Here is a 22,227-nt window from a genome sequence, read left to right as displayed (position 1 = left end):
ACCCACTTCCAGATTCCCATTGCCGATGGCACCCACCCCAGAACCATTGCTCCCCCTCTGGACAGGTCCCACTCACTAGCCACGTGACTTTGAGTACGTCACTTATCCCCACTCCCAAACTGTTTTCCACTCTGCAAAATGGGTATAACCCTCTCCCTCACTGGTTGTGAAGAAAGCACTCTCCAAACTCACACATACCACATAAATTTGGACTATTTATCGCTGCCTTCCCCAATCCAATGGTTTACTAGCTTAAGGGTAGAAGCCAAGTTTTGTCTAGTCCCCTAAGAACTGGGCACACAGTAGGTGTTCCATAAATACCTCATAAGTGACTGAATGTCTGATTCTCCTTCTTGGTCTCAACTTTGTATTTCCTATTTGTGGGTGTGCTGTTGACACCATGGCTACGGGATGCATGGGAAACACTTGGCTTTCAGCCTCAGTTTCTTCGTCTGAAAAATGGGAGTAATAGTAGCACCCACTTCCTGAATTGTTTTGTGACTCAAACAACGTAACATGAAGTGATATGTGGGCCTAAGACAATGATATAAATACTATCTGTATTCTTAATTCTTTTCTTTAAGCAAGGGAATTGGAGTTGAGACTTGCCCAGTCAAGCTAGGAAATGTTAAGTGTCTGAGGCTGGATTTGAATTCAGGACCTGTGCTCTATCCATTGGACCATCTAACTGCCCTTGTACTATTTTTTGTAATAATAGCTTTGTATTTTCAAAATATCTGCAGACAGTTTTCAACATTGTATTGTGTACTCTTAAAAAATCAAACGGATTATTTAAAGAGCCTAGCCTGTGCCTGGCACATAGTGGGTGCTTAGTACATGAGATCCTTGGGAGCGGGGACATGTTCTTTTTGACCCCAATGCTTAGAGTAGTGGTTTTCAAAGTATGGTCTAGAGAATTCTGGGGATTTCTGAAACCCTTTTAGAGGGTCTACAAATTCAAAAATAGTTTTTATTTCTAATATGGTAAATATCTATAAATATAATCCAGATAAACAAAAATGCTTTGGAGAGATCCTCAATCATTTTTAATAGGATAAAGATACTGAAAACAAAAGTTTGAGAACCACTGGCTTAGAGGGTTTGTCCATGCTTCTGGCAGGAGTGACAGGGAAGGGAGATAGCCATGGTTACATTAATAAGCATTAATGTAATCTCCCCATTTGAATCTGTTTATTCTGTGTGGAGTAAAAGCACCTGGCTTCCCGCTCAGATTTGTTTTCTTTCACGCTCCAGATGTTGATACGGTGAACGCCCTTCATCATTCAAACGAGCCCTCCATAAAGGCCCAGGCGGACCCTGGCCTGAGGCTGCAGAGGCGCGTGGCCCCAGCTCCGGCTCCGGCCTTGGGCCACCAGGGACGCAGAAGCCCTCGGCACCGCTTCACCTGCCTTGGCGGAAAGCCTCAGGAGCTGTCATGGGTCTGGTGCCTGATCCAAGAACTTCCACCCACCCTGAAGCAAGGGGCAACCAAGCTACCAGAGGGAGAACCCTCCTCCCGTTGCTCGACAGCAGCTTCCCTTTCACAGAAGGGTGTGGGATTGGAATCTGAGGTTCTGCATTTGAATCTTCGTTCCGCCATCGAGAACCTAAGCGACTTTTGGCTGGTTACACCCTCTCCGACTCCCTTTCTCCTTGGTAAGATGAGGAGATTGGGTTAAACCATTGCTCTAGTCCCTTCCACTTCTCAATCTCGCCGGCTGCAAGGGGAGTCGGGGAGAATTGGGTGCCGGCCCTGCTTGGAGGCTGCAGTCCCAGGTGGTGGAAGATGGGCCCATGGGCTTTAGTAGAGGAAACTGTCTGAAGCGCGAGTTCCCTAAACTGACAAAAACTTGGGTCTGGTAAAAAATGATGAATCATTGTTTGGTTCTTTCAGTCTAGTCTGATTCTGTATGACCCCGTTTGGGGTTTTCTTCAAAGACACCAAACGGCGTGTCCTTTCCTTCTCTAGCTCATTCTAGAGTTGGGGAAACTGAGGAAACGGAGGTTAAGTGCCGTGCCAGGAAGTGTCTGAGGCCAGAACCGAACTCTGACAGGCGAGTTTTCCTGAGGCCAGGGCTGGCTCTCTGCCTCCCAGCTGTGGCACAAAACAAGTATTTGCAGTAATGAAGATTTATTTACAATTTTATTTTTAAAAAGAGATGAAGTAGACAGTGTGAAGAAACGGCCTTTGGGAGTTATGAACACTTAATGGCAGTCCGGAGACCTACGATTTACTATTTAAAGAGGACCTCTTTCTGAACTGCCCATCACCCTCTGTGCCGGTAAACGGAAGAAAACGTTTGTTTAGTTAAGCACAACCACAGCAGCTCAAAGGAGGCAAAATTAGGTGCCGAAAAAAGCGAAGCTTCAGGAGGCAGAGCAGGGACCGGGACTTCTAGGCTGCGTTTCTTGGATGCTAGAGGGGATCGCCCTTTTTCTTCTTTTCCCGCTCACTTTCGATCCCCTCCGGACTGGGACTGTGATGTCACATGTCCTCCAGAAGCTTCTGCCCGAGGCTCCCCCTTGAGCAGTGATCCCTGCCTCTTTCCCACAAGGGGCAGCGGCGGCCCTAACCCCGTGTGTCACATCTCCTCCAGAAGGTTCTGCCCGAGGCTCTGGCAGGACTCTCCCTAATGCAGTGATCCCTGCCTCTTTCCCCCTTTCCCACAAGGGGCAGCAGCGGCCCTGACCCCGTGTGTCACATGTCCTGAAAGTTCTGCCTGAGGCTCCCCCTAGAGCAGTGATCCCCGCCTCTTTCCTCCTTTCCCACAGGGGGCAGCAGCGGCCCTGACCTTGTGTCACATCTCCTCTAGAAGCTTCTGCCCGAGGCTCTGGCAGGACCCCGCCCCCTAAAGCAGTGATCCCTGCCTCTTGGCTCCCTTTCCCACAGGGCCTGTGTGTCACATGTCCTGAAGGTTCTGCCCGAGGCTCCCCCTAGAGCAGTGAGTGATCCCTGCCTCTTTCCCCCTCTTTCCCACAAGGGGCAGCAGCGGCCCTGACCCTGTGTCACATCTGCTCCAGAAGGTTCTGCAGAGGCTCTGGCAGGACTCCCCGCCCTTGAGTAGGGATCTCGCCTGTTCCCTCCGCTTTCCCACAGGGGGCAGCATGGAGGCCGACGCGGGCCGGGGGGCCAACGGCTCGTGGGGGGCGGGGCGGTGCCACGTGGCCGAGGACTACAAGCGCGTGTACCTGCCGGTGACGTACAGCCTGGTGCTGGCGCTGGGGCTGCCGCTGAACGGCGCGGTGCTGTGGCTGGCGTGGTGCCGCACGAGGCGCTGGAGCTGCAGCACCATCTACCTGGCCAACCTGATGGTGGCCGACCTGCTCTACCTCGCCACGCTGCCCTTCCTCATCGTCAACTACTCGCTGGGCGACCGCTGGCCCTTCGGCGCGGCCTTGTGCCGCCTGGTGCGCTTCCTCTTCTACACGAACCTGTACGGCAGCGTGCTGCTGCTGACGTGCATCAGCGTGCACCGCTTCCTGGGCGTCTGCTACCCGGTGCGCTCGCTGGCCCTGCGCACGCGGCGGCTGGCGCGCCGCGGCGCCGGCGCCGCCTGGGCCCTGGTGGTGGCGCAGGCGCTGCCCACGCTGGCCTTCTCCGAGACGGGCGCGCGCGCCGGCCGCACCGTCTGCTACGACCTGAGCCGCCCCGACAACTTCGGCCGCTTCTTCGCCTACGGCGCGCTGCTGACCTTCTCGGGCTTCGTGCTGCCCTTCCTCGTCATCCTCGTCTGCTCCTGGCTGATGGTGCGGAGCCTGCTGAGGCCCGCGGAGGCGCGCGCGGGCGCGGGCGCGCGCGCCAAGTCGGTGCGCACCCTCCTGGCCGTGTGCGGCCTCTTCGCGCTCTGCTTCGGGCCCTTCCACGTCACGCGCTCCGTGTACCTGGTGTTCCGGCTCCGCGACACCAGCTGCGCGCTGCTGACGGGCCTCAGCGCGGCCTACAAGCTGTGGCGGCCGCTGGTGGGCCTCAGCAGCTGCCTGAACCCGGTGCTCTTCTTCCTGTGCGGCGGCAGCAACAGGGTCCGGCTGCTCCGCGAGCTGTGGCCGCGCCGGTGAGCGGGGGAGGGGAGAGGGCGTCCCCCCGCCAGGACCCCGGCTAGGACACTTAATCGGGCCGGGGAGAGGGGCAACCCAGGCCATCCCGCCGCAGGGGGCTGGGCCACTCGTTCCCAACAGCGGCGTCTATTCCATCCCCCCTTAGAAACCAGCCCACTGAGCCCCCGCATGGAGGGAAGGGGCCTTGGAAAGGGACCACAAAGGGACAGGGGGCCCAGGATTAAGCCCCCCGGAGTTAGAGGGACCTGCCCTTGCCCTGCAGCGCGGGACAAAGCCCCTGCTGCCCTGCCTGCGTTACAGCCTCGCCCCATGACCAGCCTTCGGTCAGTTTCTTAATGGAGAAGTGAGCGAAACTTTTGGAAGATCAGAGACGACGCTGAACCAAGGGGAAAAGCCCTATCCAGAACCAAGGAGGGACGTGGCCCGTTAATTCCCCGCTTTTCTAAGAGGTCCCAGTGAAATCCCCGTCACTGAGATGAGTCCCGCCACCCCCTCCCGCAAACACCCTCCGGGACGGGTCAGACTAAGTGGCAGCCCAGGGACAAGAGGAGGTTGGGAGAAAGAGAACAGCCGACAACGCCGGAGGTTTCCACCTTTTCGTTTAAAAGCTAAGAATTCAAGCTATTGGAGGAAGTAATTTTGAACAGTCCTGAAATTCATGAAGATGTCCCCAAGTGTCCTTTTCAACAGCAAATAAAGTTTAGGTCAAACTGCCTAAATGGAGAGAGGGAAGGTGAGGATGGGGAAGGAGGGAGGGAAAGAGGGAGAAGAGGGAAAAGGAAGGGAGAAAAGAGGGAGAGGGGGAGGTAAAAGGGAAGAGGACAGGGAAGCAAAGGGGAAAAGGAGGAAAGGAGAAGAGGGAGACGGGAAGGAGAGGAAAGGAAATGCAAAGGAGAATATCAAGTAGTTTTACTGCTTTTAAAATGTTCACAGTGGCTTGCATAAGTTCCTTATAATTCTTTCTTCTAATGAAAAATATTGTACTTAAGTGTGTCTTGCATCCATATTTTTCGCATTTACCAGCATCTCATTGCCTCGGTGCCTGGATTATTCTTCCCACCATGCCATTCCCCATTTCTACTAGCGAAAAACTGTCCTCTCTGGGATGACTTCTGATGTCACCTTCCTCTTATAGCTAGTCTTCCCTATTCCTGATCATCCCAGTCAAAATTTACCTTTGCAACACGTCTTTTGAATTTGTTTTGATTCTACTAAATGGTAAGCAACTAGAAGCCAGGTGCTATGTCTTAGTTGCCTTTATAAAGGTGGACACTGAATAAATTTTATTGAACTAATCTTTAAAAAAGAAAAATGTTGTGATAACTCTAAGACTTACGTTTTATGGCAAGTACTGATGGATGCTGGCAAAGTCTGCTGGTTTGTGGTTTTTGTTTTTTTAATTCTAAATATTGAGAGGATGTGGGGAAATTGGGACACTGACACACTGTCGGTGGAGCCGTGAACTGGCCCTATCATTCCAAAGAGCAATGTGGAGCTCCACCGAAAGGGCTTTCAACCCTTTGACTGTGCACACCCTTGATCCAGAAACATGTCTTCTCTCCAAAGAAATCAAAGAAAAGGAATAGGACCTATGGGGACAAACACAATTACAGCAGCTCTTTTCACAGTGGCAAAGAACTGGGAATTAAGGGGTGCCTATCAGTTGGGGAATAGTTAAAATAAGCTATTAATGGAATACTATTGTGCAAGAAGAAATGATCAGCAAGTTGGTATTTAAAAAAAACTGTCTAATGATTCACATGAATTGATGAGAACCGAGAGAATATTGTAGACAGTAACAGCAATATTATACAAAAATCTATAACTGACTTAGCTCTTCTCGGCGATACAATGATCCAAGACAACTCTAAAGAACTCATAATGAAACTTGGCATCCACCTCCAGAACAAGAACTGGTCTTGTCTGAATAGACTAAAGCACATTATTTCTCTTTTTTTTGCCCTTCTCCTTTCCTTCTTTCTTTGGGTTTTCCTGCACAAAATGACTAATATGGAAATACTCTACACGATTGCATACATATAACCTATATCAGCTTGCTTACTATCTTGGGGAAGGGGTAAGGAGGAAGGGATAGCATTTGGAACCCTTTTATAAAAAGCCCAAATGGTAAAAACTTTTTACATGTAAATGGGGAAAAAATAAAATATTTTTTAAAAATTCTTTTAAAAAGTGAAACAAAATTCTTGCTTATTCAGACAAACTTCCCTGCACAAGAAAAAAAAAAATCACAGGATGGGGAAGAAGAGGGATTTCTGGTTCCATTTTTCACAAAGATGGGGGAGACAGAATGAGTTGGGTTCAGGGGCCAAGCTCACTATGGTCAGCCTGGTGGTGCAAGAGCCCAATAAAGGTCAGAGATTTTGGGTGCATTGGGAGGGGCAGAGCTCCCAGGAGTAGGAAGAAGACTGGCCCATTACCCTCTGTAGATTTCATCTCCAGTACTGGGCACCACAGGACAGAAGGGCATGGGCATCTGGACAATGGCCAGGTCAAAGGTAACAAACAAAGGGTTGCAAATCCCATGACATCAGTTTGGCCAGGCTTCAGTAATACTCAGGATGATCTCAGAGGAGGGACTAGGTTTGTCCTTGGGGCCCCAGAGGAGAGGACCAGGAGAAAGAGGCAAGTTTAGCCTCTTATGTTAAAAGATAAATAAAAAAGATCCAAAGTCAGAACTGTCCCAGAGCAGAACAAGCTCTGAACTTTGGCTTCAGAGAGGCTAGGCAACCATTTGTGAGGCATGTTAAAGTCCCTTTTAAAGGTTTAGGATTGGACTAGATGGACACTACGCTGCTTCCAACTCTCATATTCTCTGACTGAGGATGATTATTTAAATTGTAACTGGATTTTATTATAAAGCAAGATTATTGCAAATTAAGACAACTCTGAGGTACCACTATACACCTCTCAGATTGGCTAAGATGACAGGAAATGATAATGACAAATGTTGGAGATGTGGGAAAAGTGGGACACCGATACATTGTGAGTGGAGTTGTGAATGGATCTAACCATTCTGGAACCATTTTGGAGAGCAATTTAGAACTATGCCCAAAAGGCTATCAAATTGTGTGTACCCTTTGACCCGGCAGTGCTACTACTGAGCTTATATCCCAAAGAGATACTAAAGAAGGGAAAGGGACCTGTATGTGCCAAAACGTTTGTGGCAGCCCTCTTTGTAGTGGTGAGAAACTGGAAACTGAGTGGATGCTCATCAGTTGGGGAATGGCTGAATAAGTTATGGCATACAAATGTGATGGAATATCGTTTTTCCATAAGAAACGATTAACAAGATGATTTCAGAGAGGCTTGGAGAGACCTACAGGAACTGACGCTGAGTGAAGTGAGCAGAACCAGGAGATCATCATACACGGCAACAAGACTATGTGAGGATCAATTCTGAGGGACGTGGCTCTCTTCAACAATGGGATGATTCAAACCAGTTCCACTTGTTCAATGATGAAGAGAAAGCCATCTACACTCAGAGAGAGGCCTGTGGGAACAGAGTGTGAACCACAACATAGCATTCTCACTCTCTCTGTTGTTATTTGCTTGCATTTTGTTTTCTTTCTCAGTTTTTCTTTTTCTTCCTTCTCAATCTGATTTTTCTTGTGCAGCAAGATAACTATACAGTTTAACATGTATTTCAACATATTTTACATGTATTGGACTATCTGCTAGCTAGGGGAGAGGGTGGGAGGAAAGAGGGAGAAATTTGGAACAGAAGGTTTTGCAAGGGTCAATGTTGGAAAAATTACCCATGCATATGTTTTGTAAATAAAAAGCTTTAATAAAATTTTTTTAAATAAATAAAGTAAGATTATTAAATAGCAGATCAACAATATGGAAGCCAAGTTAGCAGGTGCAGTGAAACCACACTCCATTTAAAACGGCTTTAGTTAAACATTTTAAATAAACACTTTTCAAAGTCTACCTGTTTGGGAATGTGATTTACCACTTGCCACTGTTTAAATATTTGAGTTAGCACCAGCAGGAGCAGGCTCATAAATAAATATCTGGCCTCCCAAAGTGGCTCAGACAGTGAGGAGACCAATTCCTGAAGGTGACTCTCTAAGGATATTACCAACCCATAGACTCACGGTACAAAAATGGGTTCCACCCCATCATTTTGTTTTCTTTTTTCTAAGATGATGGATTTACATCTTATTTGTCTAGAAGCTAAAACATGTAAATGTTAACTCATCTGGGGAGGGATTTATTTTCAAAATTAATTCAGTGGTTGTAATTTGTCCACATTTGCTCTGTCCTGGTTCACCTATTAATTTCTGATTGAGATTGGAAATGTTGTTTATGTATGGTATAAAGACAAAAATAAATGCTCACTTATACATTTATTAAAATAAAAAATAGGTTTTTCCTTCTCTAACTTTTCATCTAGTTGTGTAAAGGTATAAAATCATCATCTTAATTAATACATATTTTAGTAATTACAAGAAATGTAAAAATTATTTTGCCAACAGGACTACTGGAAGATAAAAAGAAATCAAGAAATATAAAAAGAGCTCTATCTAGTTAAGGAGATCCAGTCATGACCAGTCATGAATGTCCTCAAATAAAAATTGCTTTCACCTTCATATGCCCCATTACAAAAACATTAGCAATATACACTTCAGTTTACACTCCATTTTATTTGGTATAAAATTTTTAAGTTTCTTTGGGTTGCTTGGGGAGTGCTGAGCTGTTTGGTTTTGGTTTTTTAAAAAAGTAACCTACTAAAATTTCCAGATTTGGAAAATACAAAAAAGAGATAGCCTAAGGGAAAGACTCTGGGCAGAGCTAGTCCCTCCCCTTCAGTCACTGCCCCCGGCAAAAGGAGCCAGGCTCTCCAGAGCACCTGCTGGCCTTATTAAATTTAATTAAATCATTATTAAATTCTTAGCAGGCGGTTAAAGGCAATTCCTTCATAGCCAACCACAGAAAAGACACGATCGAAGGTCATGGATGCTCTTAAGAAATACACTGGGAGAAAAGAAGTCTGAAAAGAAGTTGTTGCAGACACAGTAAAAGTGATTTCCAAAAAGCCATTTCTCTCTTTTCTGACCCGTCATTACTTCCCAAGTGTCCAGCTCTTCTAAGCACCACCCGCAACTGCCTCGCTGGTGACTTCTCTTCAAATTCATCTGCAGAAACACATTAAATGAGAAATTAGGAAGGAAACAGAACTAGGACTCATGAGGACTCACAAGAATGGTTCTAATAAGCTTTCAGAGCCTTCATTTTAGTCACGCCCAGTACTGGGATTTTCTATCTTGCTCCATAAGGGCCAAAACCCAAATGCACACAGACAGGATCACTGCCTGGGTAAGTGGAGGGATCTGTAACAACTTCCTGTTGTAAGTGTAATCCCCAGAAAGCATTTGCTGCTCAGTTATCCCTTCCAGGAGATATCACTGTAATCAACGCTTCTCTCCTATTATAACAATACCAACTCCCCAATATGAAACAGAATGGAGATTTTCTGAAGGAGCGGCAGTCGGTCTTGTCTGCCCCGATTCCTGCATCCTTCCTGGTGTTAGGTGCCTATAGCATTACAGCACCTTCTCACGGAGGAATCTAGGCAAGCCTCACCAATCAAACTTACTTTCCTGGCAAATCTCTCTCCAAAGCATCCAATCTGAACCCATTTTTACAGCAAATAAGAACCGAGATGCACCAACCAAAAGTACCTGGAAAGGAGCCTAAGATACAGTATGTTGTTCTAGCTGCTAGAGGAGCTTCATTCAGGCCTGATCCCGACAAGAGATGATGACTAGGGCTATCAAACTGTGCACACCCTTTGATCTAACGGTGTCATTACTGGGCCTGTATCCCAAAGAGAATTATATAAAAAGGGGAAAAGACTCAAATGCACAAAAACGTTTTATAGTAGCCCTGAATAAGTTAAGGCACGGGAATGTAACAAAACACTATGTTCTATTAGTAATGCCGAGCAGGCTGATTTCAGAGAAGCCTGGAGAGACTTTACAGGAGCTGATGCTGAGGAAAGCGAGCAGAACCAAGAGAACATTGTATACAGTAGCAAGATTATGTGATGATCAACCGTGATGGACTTGGTTCTTCTCAACAATGAGGTGATTCTGGGCAGTTCCAATGGACTTGGGATGGAGAGAGCCATTGGCATCCAGGAGGACCATGGGGACTGAATGTGGATCAAGGCATATTATTTTCACTTTCATTGTTATTGTTATTTGTTTGGTTATTTTTTTCTTTCTTGTGTTTTTTTCCCCCTTTGATTTGACTTTTCTTGCACAGCATGAAGAATATGGAAATATGCTTAGCAGAACTGCACATGTTTAAATTATTGAGGGTTGCTTGGTGTCTTGGGGAGAGGGGGAGAGGTGGAGACAGGGAGAAAAATTAGGAACACAAGGTTTTGCAAAGATAAATGTTGAAATCTATCTTTGCATATATTTGGAAAAATAAAAAGCTATTGAAGAAAAAAGAGAGGGGGGCAATTAGTTGGTATAGTGGATAGAGCACCAGCTCTGAAGTCAGGAGGACCTGAGTTCAAATCTGGGCTCAGATATTTAACACTTCCTAACTTCATGACCTGGACAAGTCACTTAACCACAATTGCCACAACAAAAAAAAAAAAAAAAAGAAAAGATTGAAAGAGAGAGAGATGGATGATGGCTGCTTTCCAAGGACCAGCCTTGCTAAATCCAGGGAAGCCCATCACAAATAGGCTGGTCCCCCAAAGATGAATTCTCTAGCTATGATAAGCCATAACACAAGATTAAAAAGTTCAAGGGTTAAAACAATGTTTTACAAGCTTCCAATTGAACTTTCTTTAAAGCTCCAAAGATAGCTAGATAATAAATACAATGTTAACTGAAACCCAGACATTAAGCCATGGAGTCTGTTTGGGACTAATTTTGAAAGAAAAGTAATTCCTATGGACCTGATCCCTTCAGATCAAAGCTGAATTAAATCCACCAGAAAGAACTTTTCTGTCTCAGCAGGTCAAAGAACCAAAAGAGCCCTAAATTTTATGTTAAGATATCATCTCAGCATGAACTAAAGAATATTCCATAAATGTGCACTCTTTAGGAGTTCGAGAATAAAGCAACTGCCTTCTTTCTCCTTGAAGCATTAAGAACGATGCTGACTCTGTCTCTCTTGGTAATCTAGGATTGTGGCCTTTTCCTCCATATCAGAAGGACGGGATACCAGGCACATAAAGAGGCAACACTAGAACAAAACAATCCATTTGATCTCAAAGGGAAATGAATGATTCCTGATGTGGGTTTGGTTTCCAAGCCAGGACATGGTCACAGGACACTGAACATCCCAATCACAGTAAGAACATGGGACCTCAGAAATCTTGCAGCCCATTTCCCACACACACACACACACACACACACCCCTAACTGATCAGGACCCCAAAGAAAGTATCTCAAAAACAAGGCCCCAGAGGAGGTAAGTTGACCGACAATTGGGATGCAAATCCAGGTCTTTGGGGGCCAAGGCCAATGGAACCATACATGCTTTTTAAAAGACACTTTGAGCCTGAGCCTTTGCGTGTAATAGGAAGGGAAGCTATAAAAGTGAGAGCCAGGCTGGATGGCAGCACAGCGCCGGCTCAATGTGAGCACTGTGCACAGTGGCCACGGACGTCTCCAACAAGGGCAGTAGCCTGTGATTTATAAACCAAGACAGCATTCAATGTACCTCTGCCACTGTGACACGGAACTAAATCAGAGAAACCCCCCTTCCCTACACCTAATTTCACCAGGAATTAAGAGAGCAGCTTGATTCCATGGCCTATTATTCATATCTTTGCCGCCATTTCCCCAAGATCTGCCATCGCTGGGGCAGGATCAGGCCGTCTGCACCAATCACCACTTATGTGCCAGCATAGGGTGGCAGGAAAAAAGGAGCTTCCTGCCCTTCTTACCAACTCCTGGGTCTGAGAGAGCTCCTCACTATCTACAACCAGCCTCGCCTCACTCCCCTCAAGGTGCACAGCCGAGGGCTCCACATTCCTTCAGCTGCTGAGCATTTCAGACCATGTCAATAGGAGAGAGTTAGCAAGAAAATCAATCCGCCACACAGCCCACTTTTAATAAGCTAACGAGTTCAGGACACGTTCAGGACTCCTCGCCTTCAAACACTTACTCGGTGTTGGTCAGCTTTGACAGCGCAGCCCTTTCCCTGGCAGAATAATTCAGGCTGCCTCCTACAACACAAAAAGGGGGAAGATTCTCAGTCAGGTAAATGCTCACAGCCCCTTCCAGGTACAGACTAGCACTCCTAGCACACAGCCTGTCATCTAGAGCTCCCTCACCCCTTAGGAGATGCCTGGGGGGCTCCCAAGTGCTTTTGCTCATAAAAACTCAGTGACATAGCCCAATTACAGCTAGCAAACAATCTGGGAGTCCACTCAGCCAGAGAGCCGCAGGCCAAGCCTCGAACCCAGGGCTAACCCCAAATTTAGTGTTCTCTTCCTTATACTATACACACACATGAAAATGTCTGTGTGTGTGTGTGTGTGTGTGTGTGTATTCAGTTCAATCCTACAAAATGTTATTTTTTATGTGTGAGTGTATATGTGTGTGTGTGTGTGTGTGTGTGTCTAAAGTTAGTCTAAGGCTGGAATGTATATGTAACATTAAAATTTATATATATATATATATATACATTTATACATTACACACATATATATATATAAACATTTATATATTACACACACACACACACACACACACACACATATATATATATATATATATATATATATATATATATAAACATTTATGTTTAAGTATTCTTTTGTAGGCCTAAATTGAAATATATAAAATCAAATCCATTAACAAATGCTAAATATTAATGACAAACCCTCCTGAAGAACCTTTGGGGAATGAAACTGTGCCTCTGCTAAAATGAAGAACAGAACAAAATAACCACATTTTGCTAAAGCTGGGGTGTAAATGTGCCTGTGTTTAATATGACAAAATAAAAAGATGGGTGTAAAAAGAAAATAACTTTTCAGAAGTACCCACTTCCCAACACCCAGTGTGGCAACTTCTGCTTAAGGATATTCTATATTCCAGGGGACTTATTTGGCAATGAACGAGAAAAAGAAATTTTAGAGCAAACAATACACAAAATAATATCCCCAAAACAGGAGGCCACTTATAGCGATGCACATACAAAACAAAGACAGAAGAAATTATGGGGGAGAGAAAGAATCCTCAACAATGACATCGTTTTGGATGATCTGAAACGGGAGAGGGTTTGACATTCTCCTGTAACATAAATTCTGCGTGTTTCAACATCACCTTCGGAACGACATTCAAAATCCACAAGACAATTAGGGGGACAAATTATCAGCACCATTGACAGCCAAGATCGAATTCAATGTACTTCTGCTGCTGTGATTAGGAAAACAAAATCTGTCATAGAGAAATTCCCCTTCCCCACACCCCAATTTCACCCAGAATTAAGAGAGCAGCTTAATTACCTCGACTATAGTCCACCAAGTACAGCAAAACCACTGCCAAAAAGGATACTAGAAGAGAAACAAAAGAAGGAAAAATCGTTGAAACAAGTGTCGCTGCACCATTATGTCTGAAATCACAAGGCAAATCTGCAGCTCCCCGACAATCTTTGGGGACTCGTCTTCAAAGGACACAGCTCATGGCTCCTCTTCCCAGGGAGCCAAAGGGAGCTGGAGCTCATTCACCCTCGTCAGGGATGACAAAATGGGGGACCATTTCCACAAGAAAAGAACCTGGCACCCCAAGATTACCCTTGCCACCATCTGCATCCTTTCCCAAGCCCAAACTGCATCTTTCTTAGTTATCCAAGTTTAGGGCTAGGGTGACTGGATCTGAAAACTAACTCGGTCATTAAATCCCAAATCACAGAGGGAGGACATCAATGGCACCTCCACCCCTAGATCCTGGGTCTCCTAACCCCTCCCCCAAAAAGGACATTTTTCCACCTGCCCTATTGGAACGCACAAATCTCAATACATCCACTGAACAACTCCCCACAGTTTGGCCTCAGGAACAAAAGAAATCTCCCTATACTTATAAAGACCAAAAAAGACTCCAGAAATGTTCATTATCAAGTACTTACCAGAAACACAGGCAATGAAGAATATTTCCAGAAAGAAATACCCACAAAGATCCAGTATCACACCAGCAACAATGGACATAACGGCCAGGCCGAGATTCTGGATGGACTGCATGCTAAGAAATAACAATTCAAAGATACAAGTCAAGGCCCAGGTCAGCAGCATCCTGGCTCCAGCCACACCATGGCCCAACGACCCTGAGCCTCTTCAGAAACATCTCTGAAGCCCAGGCCTGCTCTAACCAAGGCTCTGGGCAAGCCCGGCCATCACAGCCCCAAGGTGCCGGCACCTGCACCCCACTGAAGTGTGGAGTCCAGAGAGACTCCCAACAATGTCCCAGTGCTCAGCGTCCATTCCCCTTCATGTCTTGCCTCATGGGATCTAATAGGAACGAAGACTCCCCTGCCATTTCGAGAACATCGACCATTCACAAAGGGCCTGATTCAAAGCCACAAACTTCTTCACCTACGACTGAAGGAACAACCTCCAAACGCTTACTTGTGAACCTGTCAACACATTTCATTCGGTCCACAGAACAATGATGAAATCTTTAACATCGGCACAAGACTTGGGTCCTGCACACGGATTGCACGCTCTGAACACCTTGGAGTCAAATGGGGAGGGGGAGATGCGGGGCTACTCTTGGGGGTGACAGACATTAACAAGAGGCCAGGCACCGGGTCCCAGCAGGGCACTAACCAGAGCTGTCGCCCTCTGCACACCACCACGCACTTACACTCAGGAAGCAACAGGTCAATTGGGATACCTTTAAAAACTCCCCAAAGCCTAAAACATCCCCACTAACTTTGGCTTCTCTATACAAGAGCCCACAACCCCCACGATTTAAGCCTGTAAAATCTTTACTTAATTGGCTTGGGGGAGGGGGAATAGCATCCCCTAACTGGCCTCTTCACATCGGATCCACCAAAATAGTAGAGAAACAGCCAGTGAACAGAGAGGGGTTCTCAAAAGAGCCGTGGGCACTGCTGCCAGCCAGCCAGCTTAGGCATGTACCCTCTCGCTCTCAAACACAGCATCTCACAGAGAAAGGGCCTGGCTAAAATCATGTGGGGTGGGGAAGGGAGCAAGCATCCCTCATGAACATCCCTGACCCAAAGCCAGCCATTCCTCCTGCCCCCCAGCACATCCCTGCCCCAGTCACGTGGTAGTGGGTGGCGAGAGACGGCTTTCCTCCTACCAGCCACAAACCATCCAAAGACCTGGGTAAAGCCTGGCTTCTGTACCACAAACTGGAATAAGGCACAAGGCCCCAGGCAGCCCTGCAGCGGTGTAAGTGTGTAAGTGGAGATACTTACAAGCCATATGCAGTCCCCAGCTGATGTTCAGGGATGACAAAGGCCACCATTGGCCACAATGCACAGGCAAGAAGGGAATAGGAGACTCCAAGGAGGGACTGTAATAAAAAGAAACAGAAACTTTTACATTTCCCCAGCTTTCACCCAAAGACATTTGTTTTGCTTTGTGACCTGCTTCCAAACCAGAAATGGCCCAGGGGCCAGAAGGAGTCAGGGACAGGGAGCAGGCTCTGGAGAGAAGACTCAGGAAGGAGGGCAATGAGAGAGCGCCTGCGACGGCTGAGGCAAGAGGTGCCGGAGACTGACCTACGGTGCGAAGTGAGGGACGGTACAGAGGCAGCACCTCCAAGACTGGCAGCCATCGGGCCTGCGCAGTGAGAGCAGAGAAGGCCAAGAATGTGGCTAAGGAGAAGGAAACTGCGTCTGGGAGACACGAGGGTCCTTGGAAAGCCCCAAAACCCCACGCCACAGGATGACCAACCAGATACCCTAGGAGAGCGGGGCTGCCCATGCACATGCTCGCCACAGGGAGTGACCCACATGGAGACCACAACTAGCCCACTGGTGCTGATAGGGTCAGACTGAGAGCAGGAGGCCTCCCCGAGTCCAGCAGGCCCCAGAAGGGGCCGAGGCGAGAAGTGAACCAAGAGAAGAACCAAGCCAGGTTAGGGAGAGGATGCACACTCCCCCAGGGGTCACGCACTCCCAAGGGTCACTGGTAGCAGAGGAGGGGGATCCAGCAAAGGCCACCACGGTCAGCACTTAAGCACCCTAATTCTGCACGGGACAGTTCTGTTTCGTGAAGCCATCAGGCCAGGCCGAAAGGTCTGGAGAACAAATGAGAGGAAAGGGCAGACAATGGCGACCAACAGATACTCCCAGAGCGCGGCCTGGAGGGGAAGTGATGTGGGACAGGAGTCAGGCAGTGAGATCTGGGGACAAGGGACCCTGAGGAAGGGCCCAGAGAGAGGCTGGGCTCATCCCTATACAACTGTCTCCTGGGGGCTCAAAGGTCAGCATGGAGATGGGCCTGGACAAGGATGAGGGTCGCCCTATTTCAGAGACTGACCTCAGGAGGAGCTCAGCTGAGAGGGAAGAGGTGGTGGGGAGGGAGGCGTGAGGAGACCTGGAGAGTCTGTCAGGACAGGAGGAGGGGGTGTGGGCTGGGGCAAGGCCACAGAGACCACACCATACCCCCCAAAGAAAGGTTCTTAGAGAAGTCCCCCCCACGCTCTCACATTACCATGGCAATCCACGGGTTCCAGAAGGTAAGCGCCAGCAGCGTGTGGGAAGCCACAGTGGCCAGGACTGCGCACAGAACCCAGAAGATGTTCCGGCCGACTTTGTCCACCATCAGCCCAAAGACAGGAGACAGAGGAGCGGAGATAATGTAGACAATGCTGAGAGACAAGGGGGGAAGTGCAACGGGCCGGTGAGTGAAGGCCATAAGCAGGGCTCCCCTTTCCAGAGCTCAGGTGAACCCGTCTGGCAGAAACGACCCCAAACCCGTCAAACAGGTTAGACAGACACACGCATGCACACATGCTCAGACATGCACACGCACACACACATACACACACGCCCGGCTCTCCCACCTCTGCAGGGGGCCCTCAGGGTAGCTGGACCACCTCAGCCCTCACTATCACTCAGTGTCATGCACTACTTAGTCTAAAAAACAACAACAACCCCCCCCCCCTTTTTTTCACACCAACAAACAAACAACATTAACGATGAATAAATGTGTTTGAGTCAATACCTGTTAATTGCACTTGCCTCTTGTGAGGATAAATTAAATTTCTCTATGAAGAAGACCCTGAAATTGAAAGGGAAAGAGAAAGAAAAAAAACAGCATTTTTTAGAAAAGACTTCATTTTTCAAAAAGGACCAACTACGACAACATGTCTTCCGTGCGATGATACTGATGGGTGAGGTGGCGGGCGCCGGCGCCCAGGGCAGCCCCTTCCCACCTCCCAGGCTCCCCATGGCTCCTCCTCCTCAAATTCCATGAGCCTCTGCTCCTAAACTGACTTAAAATGAGGCTCTTGGAAGCCTATTCAATATTAATTTTGACATCTATAAGTTATGCATTTTTGCTTTCCTTCCCAGGCTAATTGTACACTATTTCAAAGTCCAACTTTTTGTACAGCAAAATAGCTGTTTGGAGATGTACAAATATATTGTATTTAACTTTTACTTTTAACATATTTAACATGTATTGGTCAACCTGCCATCTGGGGGAAAAGGTAGGGGGAAGGAGGGAAAAAGTTGGAACAAACGGATCTGCAACTGTCAATGCTGAAAAATTGCCCATGCAGATATCTTGTAAATAAAAAGCTATGATAATTTAAATTTAAAAAAAAAAAAAGAAAGAAAAAGAAATCTATAGGTTAAACTTGAGTTATCGCAACAAACACCTAATTATCTAAATGGAACAAACCACTTACTGTCATTTTCCCGACCACTTCTGACACATTAATTATAAAGTTCAGGCAACAAGAATAACATCCAATTGGGTAACAAATTTCCTCTCACAAGAAAAAGGATGGCACTAATTTTTCTAATTGAGTTCCCTCATCATAATGATTCCCAACTTGTAAAAATCTACTTTAAACCATGAGTTAAATGCAAGAGTCACAAGGCTAAAAGTGGTTCTATTCACACACGTGAGGATGTGAGAAAAATTCAAGAAAGACCAGTCAGGACTACGAAGCTGCAGCTCTGGTCAAGGATGTCCAGCCAGACCCGACCGGGCCATGTTCCCTGCTCCCGGGTCATGTTCCCTGCTCCCGGGTCATGTTCCCTGCTCTCGGCCCAGCTGAAAGTACTGAGAACTTCAAATTTCTCACAGAATTTTCTGTGATTCAGTCATCTGTGTGACTGTCTAAAGGGAAAGGACTGTTAGGAGAGAAGACCAGAAGCTTCCTGAAAGGCTGAAGGGACTGTTTTGGTTCATCTTTGCATCTCTAGAGCACAGCTTCTTAAACTGTGGGTCATGACCCCAGATGAGGTCACATAACTGAACATGAGGGTCATGAAATTATGATTTATTATCGGTAAATAATGTTTGGTTTGGATATCTATATACCTGGGGGTAAAAAGGGATCACAAATGGAAAAAGTTTAAGAAGCCCTAGTACATCGATCAAAGGAGGCTCATGACATTTCCCATGTGTTTATTTCAATTAATGCTGAATATGGCGGTCTTCCTAGCTGTACTGGAAACATACTAAGTCTGAAAATAAAATTTAAGAGGAATCAACTGCGCCAGTCACTATAGATTAACTACAAACACTAACCTAAGGCTATCAGAATCACCTATGCATCCAACAGGTGCATGCTTTTTTTTAATATTACCTTGTCTCCACAATCTAAGTGTATAAGCAACACCTAACAGTAGCAGATTTGCCACTAGAGTACATCATACATCCAATCCAGGAACACAAGCAATACCCGCTATCCCACACAGGATGGGAGATGCTTACTTGCCAAGTCCAATAAAAGGAAACACGGCCACATAATAACATGCACAAATCACAAATATGAGCCACAGGGATAACGAGAAGTCCTTCATGTCTCTCAAATGGATAACTTCACCTGTAGGAACAAGAGCAAATCTAAGAGGGCAGCAAGTCTCAGGATTTAACCTTTTTCATTACTTAACTAAGTTTCCCATGAAGTTAAATAATCCAAGTAACCACCAAGTAAATTACTAACAATATTTGTAGAGGGAACTAAATGCATATAAGCAGCCTCAGAATCTGAAACGTTCAAGGGAGATTATCCCCTTAGTAACACTTTTTTCTTTCTTTCTTTTTTTTTTTTTTTTGCAAATATTCTATTTCCAAGAAACACAACATAATGTTTCCAAACATGATTGAAAGAAAAACATTTAATTTAGACAAAAAGAAATAGACTTTGAAAGTAAAAACAAAACAAAACAAAAAACCACATTATTTATTAAATCCTCAATTTGGGCAATGCACTAAGCAACCTCTCCCAAAGAATTTATAATCCTCAAATATAGAGTTTAAAAGCTTACCAGTTTTTCCTTGTTCTTTATGAAGGATTCGTTCTGCTCTCCAGTCCAAGTATCCAAGAACCAAAGCACAGATTAATGAAAAGACACATGTTATGCCCCCTGAAATAAAAGCCAAGAAAGAATTTAAATCTGCAATATGGATTGCAAAGTGCCTAAAAGCAGGGATAGAACTTTCATAAAGGAAACCCTGAGTTCTGAGGGAATCGCCACTAACCATCCTTCCAACAGAAGGTCCCCATCATTCTGGAAGGGTCAGAATGGAGCCAGGAAAATCCCACCAGATTTAGGATTGGGGCTGTTACAGACAGGAAAGCCTCAGGCTTAAAGCCAACCAGTCCCAATCCCTTAACCTTCAGTGATGATTGATAACTGGAGGAAAGGCAAAACAAGTCAAATCTACTTTTGTTGCCTCTCCAGCCCAGCTGCCCCACTGGCAGCCCTGCAGAAATCTGTTCTGCCAGCCTGCCTTCCACCTCCCCCAAAATGCCCATTTCCTGAGCACAGCAGGGAGAGCTAGGTACTGACATTTTGTTAGAGCAATTCAAATAAAGGAATAAATGAGGGTCAACTATCCCAAAGGGCTTTGCTTTTGAAAGAGCTGCTAGATCCCACACCATCTCCAGCTGGTAATCTGCCTAAGAGGGTGACATGGTGTCTAGAGGTTTAATATCAAAACAACATCCAAGCTTTGCTGCCTCTTTAGGATAACTCTTCTTAGTAAATCTTTCAGGAGGTTTAATGTAAACAATCAGCATATCTGGGCACTCCAATAACCCCGTTCTCTGCCAAAAGTCCTGCAACATTTGGGACTGAATAAACCAGTCACCATCATGGCAGCCGGTCTGCTGAGTCAACCTGTTTGTTAGAAACTGAAAAACACCAAAAGTACTTCCCCATATACACCCCCTCCCTATGAGCTAACTATCTGAAATGCTCCTCCCTTACTTCTCATAAGGGAGACAAGGCCTGGATCACTATCTCCACTTTCCGGATTAGGAAACGCCCGTCAGAGAGCCAGCCTGACTCGTTTCCAGGAGGAGCAGGTGTAGCCCTTCTACCTTCTGATTACTCAGCCCCTTCCACTGTATTCTTTAAGCGACAAAGATTCACTAACCTATCATGAGTGTGACGCCAAGCGTTGTATGACCAGAGAAACCAAACAAAGCCTCGATCCTGGAATACAGCCAGCCCATAACATTCAAGTTCACTGTACTTCCCTAAAAAGTGAAAAAAAGTAAAATGGATTCTTTAGTCATACTAGCTTTTAAAAACACACACACAAAAAAAAAAAGGATACGAGGGCAAATTAAGCTTCTGGCAAACCATAAAAGCAGTGATCAATATTTTCAATTTCTTTTCCAAGCACAATTTATAGGAGTAAGTTAAGTTTGGGAATGATTAAAAACAAAAGAAACACACTTTATTCTAGATCTTTTTAAAGGTTATTGAGAACCCCCCCATCTGCCTGATAATCAAAAATAACAAATAACAAATGTTTATACTGCATCCAAGTGAAAACATTCCCACAAGGGGATTCTTTTAAATCCAACTGAAGCAAACAAACAGCAAGTGTTCAATGATTCTGCTTCTGATGCTAAAACCCAATGTGATTCCTGAACGAAGTGGTGAGTTACAAGTCATCCTTATCTTGAGGGAAAAAGTGCCTAACCCCAGTAAATTCTGGTTTACTATTGTTAAAGCTGCAAAATGGACTGGAAGAGAAAACCAGTTTAACTCCCTCCCGTCCAGGCTAAGAGGGGCTTCTGGGGGCATTCTGTCTGTCTGTGTCCAGAGGAGAAGCCACATTATAATAGGATGCTACTGGTTTCTACCAACCAAATAATTATGACTAAATATGCTATTTCTTGAGACCATCATTTCTGAACAAGTGAAAGAAATGCAGTACAAAAGAAGAATCTCATTAAAAACTTATCAGGGGAAAAAAAAGTTGATCAGCATTTACTCACTGGCATGAAAAAAAATGAAAACTTAAATCATGTGGGCGCTGAGACCCTGCCAAGCGTAACCGATGGCCACGTGACCCATGGGTGATTTAACTCTTATAAAAATCCTCATTAAATGAAGCTGGCTGAGCCTGGAAGCTCCCCAAGCACAAGAACACAGCCATTCTCCCTCCGTTCTGACCCCATCTACGTATCCCACCACAGACACTAGGGCTCTTGCTCCCAGCAAAAAGGCATGCAAGAAGTCCACAATGAAGGGAAGTTCACGTATGTGACAAGACAAGCCCACTTCTGGCTGGGTCTTCCTTCCTCCCTGAGGCAGGGGTGAATCAAAGGCCTGACCAGATCACTCTTTCTCCCCCTTCCCTCCCACCCCCCGCCCAGGGGTCCACCACACATATTAAAGTCAAGTTGACACGGACACCCAAGGGGCTTATTCCCTTCTGGCTCAGAACTCCCAGGTCGAGCGATCCCCCAGATTCAGTCAGTGCCCACCATCACCACATCTGTACACAAACCCTCCTCCCACCCATCTACACGTTTTACTACATTATCATTCATTAAAAGTAACTGTGTATTTAACCAACTGGCACTGTTTTCAAAAGTCTCCAAACCACCAGCAGCCCAACAAGAGACATATTTGGGGGGCGGGGGGGAGCACCCGTTCAGTTTTCTGAAGGGAAATCTATAAGGGGCCTCCGGGCAGCATGTGGATGGGGCCATTGGCTTAGCC

General features: G+C 46.1%; 2 protein-coding genes across 5 annotated transcripts in view; one reads left to right on the top strand and one right to left on the bottom strand.

Moving 5' to 3' along the window:
* The first annotated feature begins 2,833 nt into the window (after positions 1-2,833).
* LOC116422189 (P2Y purinoceptor 2-like) lies at positions 2,834-6,988 on the top strand. Of its 2 annotated transcripts, XR_004232740.1 has the most exons (3): positions 2,834-4,052; positions 4,357-4,789; positions 5,080-6,988. XR_004232740.1 is itself a non-coding variant. In XM_031957582.1 (2 exons), exons 1-2 carry the CDS (start codon positions 3,106-3,108, stop codon positions 4,367-4,369), a joined length of 960 nt encoding a protein of 319 aa, XP_031813442.1. In that variant the 5' UTR covers positions 2,834-3,105; the 3' UTR covers positions 4,370-5,017. The 2 variants fall into 2 exon arrangements, 1 of the variants encoding a protein (XP_031813442.1); XM_031957582.1 differs by lacking the exon at positions 5,080-6,988 and having other exon boundaries at positions 4,357-5,017.
* A 1,238-nt stretch (positions 6,989-8,226) lies between these two features.
* MFSD1 (major facilitator superfamily domain containing 1) overlaps positions 8,227-22,227 on the bottom strand; it is a 48,312-nt gene continuing 34,311 nt past the window's right edge. For 2 of the 3 annotated variants that reach the window (XM_031957581.1, XM_031957579.1), the window contains exons 7-16: positions 20,645-20,747; positions 19,531-19,629; positions 18,974-19,085; positions 17,249-17,305; positions 16,736-16,892; positions 15,493-15,590; positions 14,179-14,291; positions 13,559-13,606; positions 12,214-12,274; positions 8,227-9,215 (exon numbers count right to left, since the gene is read on the bottom strand). In XM_031957581.1, the coding sequence (XP_031813441.1) occupies positions 9,212-9,215; positions 12,214-12,274; positions 13,559-13,606; positions 14,179-14,291; positions 15,493-15,590; positions 16,736-16,892; positions 17,249-17,305; positions 18,974-19,085; positions 19,531-19,629; positions 20,645-20,747 (852 nt within the window). In that variant the 3' untranslated portion in view covers positions 8,227-9,211. Of the gene's footprint in view, positions 9,216-12,209; positions 12,275-13,558; positions 13,607-14,178; positions 14,292-15,492; positions 15,591-16,735; positions 16,893-17,248; positions 17,306-18,973; positions 19,086-19,530; positions 19,630-20,644; positions 20,748-22,227 lie in introns of those variants that run through there. The other variant, XM_031957580.1, reaches the window with a different exon arrangement.

Source organism: Sarcophilus harrisii, chromosome 3 (assembly GCF_902635505.1).
Source record: "Sarcophilus harrisii chromosome 3, mSarHar1.11, whole genome shotgun sequence".
NCBI lineage: Eukaryota > Metazoa > Chordata > Mammalia > Dasyuromorphia > Dasyuridae > Sarcophilus > Sarcophilus harrisii.
Note: the sequence above shows the minus strand (reverse complement) of the source record. Positions and strands in the feature narration are given on the sequence as shown.